Consider the following 9,102-nt stretch of genomic DNA (forward strand, 5'->3'; position numbering starts at 1 on the left):
AAGTTAAAACCATATTTGATTATAATTAGATGTGGATACTATTTTGATTTTTTGATATCGAATTCAACAAATATCCGAATCCGTTTACATATAAAAAACAGTTTGGGTATGAGCTTTTCACCATCCGAATCTGAATCTAAATCCGAATTCGGAGCAGTTTACCAACATCCGATCCGATTAGTCAATATGGTATTGACCACGTCCGATCCAGATCCGAACTGTTTACATCATTAGATCCAACCCAAGGCGTCTCTAAAATACCGAAAGTGCCCTCCGCCGATTATTATTAGGGTTAGGACGTTTAAAAGGGACGGTCGGGCTTCTGGGACTGTGGCTTCGGCGGAAGAGGAACGTTCGGAGACTTCGCTTCGCTCCTCCCACTTTGCCAAGAGAAAAATGGTACCTCTCTCGATATTTTTTATCCTTTTTATTGTGAGTTTCGTGCTTGATCATTTCTGTTTGCGCTTGTATGTAATGTGATGCGCGGATCCTTTTTTCCCTTTTTGCTATGTTTTTGTATTTTGGGTTTCAGGTTTTTCTTCGTTGTGTATTTGTCGAGCTTGTTTGCTTCGGATGAGAAGGATTGAGTTTTTTTTCTTCTTTTTTCTAGTCATTTGGAAGATTTTTTTATTTTTATTTTTTCTCTATGATACGTAGATTATTGAGGGTTTTCTGCGAAGAGAAGAATATATTTTTGGTCGGTGAAATAATCTAAAGCACGAGTTTTTGTGTTTTCCTTTTGTTTAGTCTCGAACTTGGTTAGTTTGTTTATTGCTTTTGTCAATTTGTTCTGTAAGATATAAGAGTTTTTTCCTCTTTTTTTTTCTTTATTGGTTGTCTTGATTCGTTTTCTTCTTGTATGTTTGAGTACCGATTTCCAAAACCCTGGAACAAGGTTCTTTTATTACATGTTTTTTCACCTTTTTTGGTGTTTAGTAATTTCTGATGTTATGTTTGTTGATCATTGATATGCTTTATATGTGGTGTAAATTTGAGTTCTCCAGATCTGGTTTTGTGGAAGGATTGTTTGGTGCTTGATCAGTGGGTCTGCTGCTTCTCGTTGAGCTTCTCATATACTTATTTACTAATGAAGCATTGTTATCAAGTGTCTTCCTTCCTGAGGTTTTGCCATATTGGGCTTTGGTCTTTTTTCTTTTTTCACTTTTTTTTTTCTTGTGGTGTTTACTTGCTTTGTATTTGTTGGTGTGCGTGTGTTAGTGAGCTGTTGAGGGAATGATCGTGATGGACAAAGTGCTCACGTCTAATTAGTTGGTTTTTAAGGTGTTCATTTAAGTTGGTTTCTGAAGTTAGGTTATAGTGGAAATGCTGTTTTCTGAGTCGTGGCTTCTTGCTTTGAGGAGATCATATAAGTGCTTGTGCTTTGTTAATCCATGTTGCTCCGAATTGTGCATTTGTTACTGCAGAAACCTCATGCACAACTCGTGTTTTCATGGGCCCTACTGTGAGAACCACCAATGCCGGAAAGCAGTCCCAAAAATCAACAGGGATCCCCTTTTCCACGATCACCATTCCCTTTTGTTAGGGGGGATCAATCTATTTTCACAGAATGTGGTTCTGATTTTATGATGGAATATGTGGAAACGGGTCTAGCACAAGTGGTTAATCATTTCCGGATATGCCTTTAATACCATGGCATATATAAATTTATGATATTTTCAAAATATTGTGATATGCCTTTAATATATTTTTATGAATTTACAACTATATTATCCTTAAAATTTCAAAATATTGCCTATATCTGTGACAATGGCTAGAACTTGTGTCCTTGTGTGTGTCTATGTAGTCAGAAGCGCTAGGTGGTGCCTAGTCCATAGACCCCTAAAAGTACTAGTTGAGGACTAGGCGGGGCTAATTAGACTAGTCGGTACCCCAATTAAAATATAAAAAGGTATAAAAAACATACCTAAAATCATATTTAATTCTTTTAGTAGTAAGATGTGTTCATCACACAAGTACAAAAGTACACATGCTTTCACAAAATATATTAATATACATAATACATAACACATAACCAGAATATACATATATATAACTGTCCACACACATATATTCAATTATTCATAACATACTCAGTATAATTAATCAACAAAATATGCTTTCAAATTTTCATAGAGACTAACACATACATATATAAATAACATATTACACAATCCATAATACTAAACATGCTTTCAGGCTTTATAGAAAAATTCACCAGAAACAAAGCAACACATCAATGTTGTGAATAGCGTTGAGGCGTAGCGAGGCGTAAGACCCACTCATGAAGCGAGGCCTAAGGCGTAAGCTTCACAAAAGATATCAAAAAATTGACCAAATAAAAAAACAAAAATAAAGATGCATCATTTATGTTCTATTAATGAATAATTGGATATTATAAAACAAATTTCAAGCAACGACAACACAATATTTTAACTGATCCAACAAAGAGGATGCAATTATTTAACCAAGGAACAAGAGACAATATAAATACAACATAAAGAAATGAATGTGTGAATTGTGAAGTAAAAACTAATAAAATATCAACAACTAGAGTTATTAAACATAATAGTTAATGCACTTTTACAAATTGGTCTTTCAATCATGTCCCGCTTGGGAGCTGTTGTCCTTATTATGGAGCATCTGGTGATTTTCTATATCTGCATCATGTATATGTGATTAAATTTAGATTTTTTTAAATCATGAGTTTGTCAAGTGATTGATTGGACATTACAATGGATACTTTTCGTTGTATTACTACTGAGTTGTCTCTGGAAGCCCCTTTTTTTCTTTATTTTTCAATTTTCAGTGTTCCCATGTCTTTGCAGATTTTTCTACATTTTATTCATAATCACTCAACAAGTGCAGATCAATATTCTTGATATCTTTGAACGGGAGGAATATTAATATTATTATCAGATTATATCATTGATTATTATAAAGCTTTAGTCATTTTTAAAAAAGTCTGACAGTTTGAATTTTGCAGCCGAAGCAAATTCATGAGATCAAGGATTTCCTTCTCACTGCGAGGAGGAAAGATGCACGCTCTGTGAAAATCAAGAGAAGCAAAGATGTTGTGAAATTCAAGGTCCGCTGTTCCAAGTATCTTTACACACTCTGTGTGTTTGATTCAGAGAAGGCAGACAAACTAAAGCAGTCCCTTCCGCCAGGTAATGCATCTCATATGCTCTTCACTTCCTGTTTTCATCCAAAAAGAGAAAGCTGATAAGAGGAATCTGGTGTATTCAAAAGGTTTTGTTGCTTATAGCAAATTCAGTTGAGTTTGAGTGCTTTGAACTCTAATGTGCTCCTTGTGGTGTAAAATGGGTGTTTCTTTATGTTATCTCTTAGCAAAGTACTGCATTGGAAATGATATCATTCTTTCTAGAAACATCTAGTGTATTTCAAGCAAGTGAAGAGGGGAATAAATAAAATAAAAAGTAGTATAAACATTTGGCTAGTATCTTATTAACCCATGACATCTTAACTAAACCAATTCAAAATGTCATTTTTGAAAATGTAGTCAATTTGCAATTTGTTTTCAAGTGTTGCCAAAGTATCTTCACATTTTTTTTCAAGACATCCCGTTTTCAATTTTTTGTTTTCGTACTTGTCTGTAATTACTCGTGCCTTTTCTAAAGAGATTTTGAGGGCTTGAAAATACCTTGCTTTCTCTTGAAAAATTCCCTATTTTTTATTATACTTAATAGTCTGTGTAGTCAAAAGTGCTAGGCTGTGCCTAATCGGTAGGCCCTTAAAAATACTAGTTGCTGACTAGTCAGGACTAGCCGAAGTAGTTAGTACAGCAATTAAGTAAATAAAAAATATACATAAAATATTTACATAAATGGTAAAAAAAACTAAAAAATATGAAAAGCATGTGATTTGTACTCAATAGTCATATTAACCCATACACACACAAATCATACTTTCTGCCTTTCACAGAAAAGTATCACAGAAACACAGTAACACACAAGTATAAATAACATATTACATAATCTAATAATTCTAAAAACATGCTTTCAAACTTTGTAGAAAAATTTACAAAAACTCACATATATACAAACAAAAGTGATACATGTATATCTCACAGCCTTTAACAGAAAAATTCATCAGAAACAAATTAATACACATGTATAAAAAACATAATAATTTAGAACTAACCCCTCCATTGGTATGGTTATATATAAATAAAAAATGACTAAACTGCCCTTGCACCTAGGTGAGGTCAGCTTAGTCGTTAATTAGGTGTCCTAGTCGAGCAAAATTGGTACCTTTAAAGTACCCACTTAGGAATTGCAAAGCCTAGGCGTTTTACTTATACCTAGGTGAACTAGTTGGGGTTTTTGATTACATAGCTTGTAGTTGTTAAATTTGCACTGCATGCTTGGCCTGTTTTTCCTATTACATTTATTTCATGGTGGTAGCCACAGATTGATATTTTTCTTTTCAACTAATGTTAGAGCTCGGCTTTGTGATGAGCGGAAAAGTGGATAATGTTTTTGGTCCTAATTAAAAGATTTAAAGCTTGACCAATGGGTAAGAGTTGGAATATAGGCAAATCTGTTGGGTAACTTCAAATTAGTGAAACATGGAAGTGTTTGTGTAGTTTAGTTGGGGAGACTCTCTCTCTCTCTCTCTTGGAATCATGCTGTTTGATGGTTATTTTGATTTTCTTTTGGTAATTTTTATGGCAGGTTTGACCGTTCAAGAGCTTTGAGCGCTTGCCAAGAGAGATTGCATCTCTGTTTCTCGTGGACGATGTCTTTTTGTTTTTCAACATGAATTTTAGTATTGTTTTGATAGGGCTGTAGAATTCAAATTATGAGTGTAGATGTATGTTACACTATGACAGCTATCGAGGGACTCTAAGGATCCTTTTGACCTTTGCGTATGATGGAAGCGCTATTGATCAATTTTATTGCTTTTGATAGGATGCGTAGTCCTTATGTTTGAAGGGTTTTAAGTCCAATTATTGTTCGCACTGCCAAGCTTGGCCATGTATACCTAATTCATGACCAAGTTAAAAAATTAACTAGCTTATCTGTAGGTGGAGCCCAGAGAGGTTTCAATTGGAGTTGGGTTTCGCTCATCTCCTATGTCATCCCCCATCTTCATACCCTTAAATCTTATGATGAAAATTGTTTTGATCAAATCTGACCCTATATAAGGATTCAGCATGGTCGATTAACAAGAATCAGCCCTTGGATCTTAATTTTTAACACAATTTTGTGTTTCGTCAACCATTGATTTCTGAATCGTCATGATGTAGATCACATTTGAGGAGTCCCATTTAATAAAAAAACTTGCATCTATGAAATCCAAGGGAGGTGTATTAAGATGGGGTTAACGCGGGGGATGAGTGGAACTGATTTGTTTAACTTGTCTTGTGGATGTTAGTCCTGCAATGTATAAGCTAACAAGCCATCAGTTATTGCTTTAATACCTTTAGTACATTATTAGGCAAGAGCTGCCATTAATTGACAGTGATTGTTATTTCCAGTCTCTTCCATTACTTCAAGGGTTTCATTGTCTATAATTCATTTATAATTACTAATTTCCATCAAATTTTTATCCCTAATTAATATATCCACCAAAGCTTTTTATATTTCAAATGCTCTCCAGACTTCTAACCAGGATTGATCAGATAATTTCATGCATGATCTCCCATCAAAATTTTATGTTGAAATAGTTAATTGATTTTTTTCTTTCTAGTGATTTATCTCATCCTTGTCTCATTCCGAAGAATTGATTCCTAATTAAAAACATTTTCTCTGTAATCTTTGGGCCTTTACAAAGTGAAAACTTTGATATGTTTTGAGATATAAAAAGAAGTTTCTATTGAGCGTAGGGAAAGTTTGTAGATACATTCTTTTATAGGGTTATCGTGGTATATTTAATTCTATAATAAACCTTAACAAAAGACTTAACTCAAGGTGGTGTTGGGCGTTCATTTCCATGAGTAGTACCATTAGCCTCTGCTTGAGAGTCAGAGATGGAATTTAATCAGGGTTTAATTAATACCACCTATCCTCACAAGTGTTTGGGGATCCTGTTTTTAGAGATGAGAATGGTGTTGAGAGTGGAGAAGGGGGATGTAGTTGACAACTGCCTCATCCTCTCGTTTTCTTCTTCACTTCCATTACCTTTCTCATCTACTCTCCAACACCGGCTCTCAAACAAGGCCTTATTTTCTGTGAGAAACCTATGCACCGTTTTTGTGTGATTCAAACAACATATCTGAAATGGTTACTTTTCAAGCTTTTGGGATCTGCCGGTTTTTGGAGGGGAAAGCATTTGAGATCTGTTTTTGTCCGAAGATGGACGATCTCTGGCTAACCTCGAGGGTATCACAAAGACACTCCATTCAAATCCTCTGTTCTTAAATCCTTCTCCGAGAATTTATGAACCACGGCTAACCTGTAGGGTAGTGCCATCATTGTCAAACGTGCGCAACGATCATTTTGAATAGAGAAACCTGTTGAATTCAAGCTCTTGCTACCTGTTTATAATATATATATATATATATATATATATATATATATATATATATATATATATATATATATATATATATATATATATATATATATATATATAAATGCGTTCAACGGGATCCCTACTTTCCTCAAAATCAAATTTCTCCTTGAATGCATGCAAGAATGATGTAATGTTTGTTGCCTCCGTAGTCCATAACCCCAATTTTTCTCTGAGTATTCTAGTGAGATTTGATTAATGTGGAGTAGTTGATAGATTTATAGTTTTTCACCTTCAGCCAGGCTCAGACCCTTTCTTTTTTGTGTCTTTATTCTAGTCCTAAACGAAATGATCATTTCAATTGTGATTCCTACTCATCTGATGACCTTGGTCTATGAAATTCAACATCATGCATAGCTCCATTAATAGCTAATAGCAGCAAGTGCCTAATGGAATCATTGTTGGACTCCTTTTTGCCAACAGCTCTCTTCCTCAAGGCCAGCTCAGTAGTGAGAAAAAAAAATAGGAATTCCAGCAGTGGGACGACATCGATTGGAGAGGGTGTTGCGTGTTCTCCCCGAAACACACATTGTAGCTACAGGTGCGTGTTCCGGGGTCCCATTTGAGCACTCAGTCGGGTGTACATGTACACCGTACACCCGCCTGCAGGATGTACGACGGTGTACGATGCACCCAACTAAGCGCGACACGGTGCTCAGTCAGGACCCCGGAACACGCACTGTAGCTACAGTGTGTGTTCCCGGGGGAACATATAACCTGCCCCTCATCGACGGGTTAACAAATAAAATATTACAAGCAACGTCGATAGATCACTCACCAATTTCCTGGCCAATGGTGTGTGAGACGACGTGCATTAATTTATAGAGGAAATCCAGCCTTCATGGTGGACGTCGAGAATCAGACTATCCAATTGAGGGCACAAGTCCACCACCTTTGCGGTGATTTCCTCGGTGAAGAGTATCTCTCCAGGCACGTTCTTCTGCTGCTGCCTCTAAATGGATATCAACCAAACCCATAGATTGACATTCTCAATTAGATACTAGTATTGGTTGACATTGGATCAGCTTGTGAGAAATGACCCATTTGGGCTTTATGGAAAAGTAGCATGAGCTTGGGCTGAACTAGGCTATCTGACAAGCTTCAATAAACCCAGCCAGTTTCAGCTTTGGGGTTTTGCTACCAGCTAGCTAGGCTGAGTTTATAAAGTCCCCCCCCCCCCCCCCCAGCAAGCATAGCTCAATTATTGTAAAACCTGTACATTTTGAGATTTTAAATAAATAAAGAATTCAGCTTTATCATTGAATTAGAAATGTAATTCTACTTTTTATTTGTAAGTATTAGTATTAAAAAAAGCTCAAAATTTTCTTTTTGATCAATAGGGGTAAGATAGTCATTTAAAGAATTATTTCAGACAAAATGCTGTTAAAATATTTAAATAATCATCGTAATTAACTATTTTAGTGAGGCACAAACTCATCTAGGTAATTTTGAGGTGTTATGAACTTAACTAGATGTAATTTGATGATTTTCGAAAAAAAAAATTTAAGGGTATTTTGGTTATAAAATAATTTATAGAAAATACTTTAATCAATAAATTATTATTTTAGAAAGTACTGAAACCTTGAACTATTTAAAATTAGTATGATTAATTAATGCAAATAAAATATAAGAAACTATTTTGGAAAAGAAATTAGGGATTTTATAATGTATCTGAATTCTATACTTGTTGGACCCAAATGGATCCATATATACAACAACAACAACAACAACAACAACAACAACAACAACAACAACAACAACAACTACTACTACGCCTTCATCCCAAAACAATTGGGGTCGGCGATATGAACCAAAAATGAAAATCATTCTGGGTTTTCCACATGAATCATTCTCCTCCAATCATTTCTATCCAATGCCATGTCCTCGGTGAGGTTCAAAGCATTCATATTCTTTCCTATCATCTCCATCCAAGTCTTCCTAGGCCTACCCCGACCTCTTTTAACTAATATATTTTTCCATTTCTCCATCCTTCTAACTGGAGCATCATTAGGCCTTCGCCAAATATGCCCAAATGGATCCATCCGAACATAAAATTTTAAGAGTGTTACACAAAAAAACAAAGATTATATTCTATTTTTTGATCATAGCTTTGCTTTAAAACATATTTTTATTTGTTAATTAGGTTTAGGTTAGGGTTAATTTTTTTTAAAAGTCATTTAGGTTGGGACCAAACCGGGCTCGATCTGGACCCAACACTGTGCGCACAAGGGATTTATTCTTTTCCCTTTCTATTTAACCACAACAAAAATTCACGCAGTCGTAAACCTCTCTTTACACCTTTCTTCTTCTTCACTTTCTTCTCCCTCCTCGCCTCTTCCCTCTCGTTCACGATGGCCAACCAGCCAACCAGACCCCCATTCTATCTTCTCCCCCATCTCTCATTTTTCCTCCTCCTCAAGGATGATGCCATCCTATTTTTGGGTTCCTGCCGAGTGATGTCGTGTGCAACCCTCCCCATGCCATCCAGCTAGCCAAAAAACCCTCTCCACTTGTGCAACACCTACGCCAGCCCTCCTCTGCCATAACTTTTCTGTCGGCATCACCGAA

General features: G+C 35.7%; 1 protein-coding gene across 1 annotated transcript; it reads left to right on the forward strand.

Annotated features, from left to right (window-relative positions):
• The first annotated feature begins 311 nt into the window (after nt 1–311).
• LOC149840975 (large ribosomal subunit protein eL38z/eL38y-like) lies at nt 312–4,909 on the forward strand. Its single transcript, XM_090003509.1, has 3 exons — nt 312–399; nt 2,984–3,167; nt 4,695–4,909. Exons 1-3 carry the CDS (start codon nt 397–399, stop codon nt 4,715–4,717), a joined length of 210 nt encoding a protein of 69 aa, XP_089859635.1. The 5' UTR covers nt 312–396; the 3' UTR covers nt 4,718–4,909.
• Nucleotides 4,910–9,102: the final 4,193 nt, after the last annotated feature.

Source organism: Nuphar pumila, chromosome 4 (genome assembly GCF_984573655.1).
Source record: "Nuphar pumila chromosome 4, dmNupPumi1.hap1.1, whole genome shotgun sequence".
In the NCBI taxonomy this organism is placed as follows: Eukaryota; Viridiplantae; Streptophyta; class Magnoliopsida; order Nymphaeales; family Nymphaeaceae; genus Nuphar; species Nuphar pumila.

Coding starts and splice junctions, on each gene's coding strand:
- LOC149840975 (XM_090003509.1), top strand. Junction 3,168..4,694: donor AAAGCAGTCCCTTCCGCCAG/GTAATGCATCTC, acceptor TTTTTATGGCAG/GTTTGACCGTTCAAGAGCTT.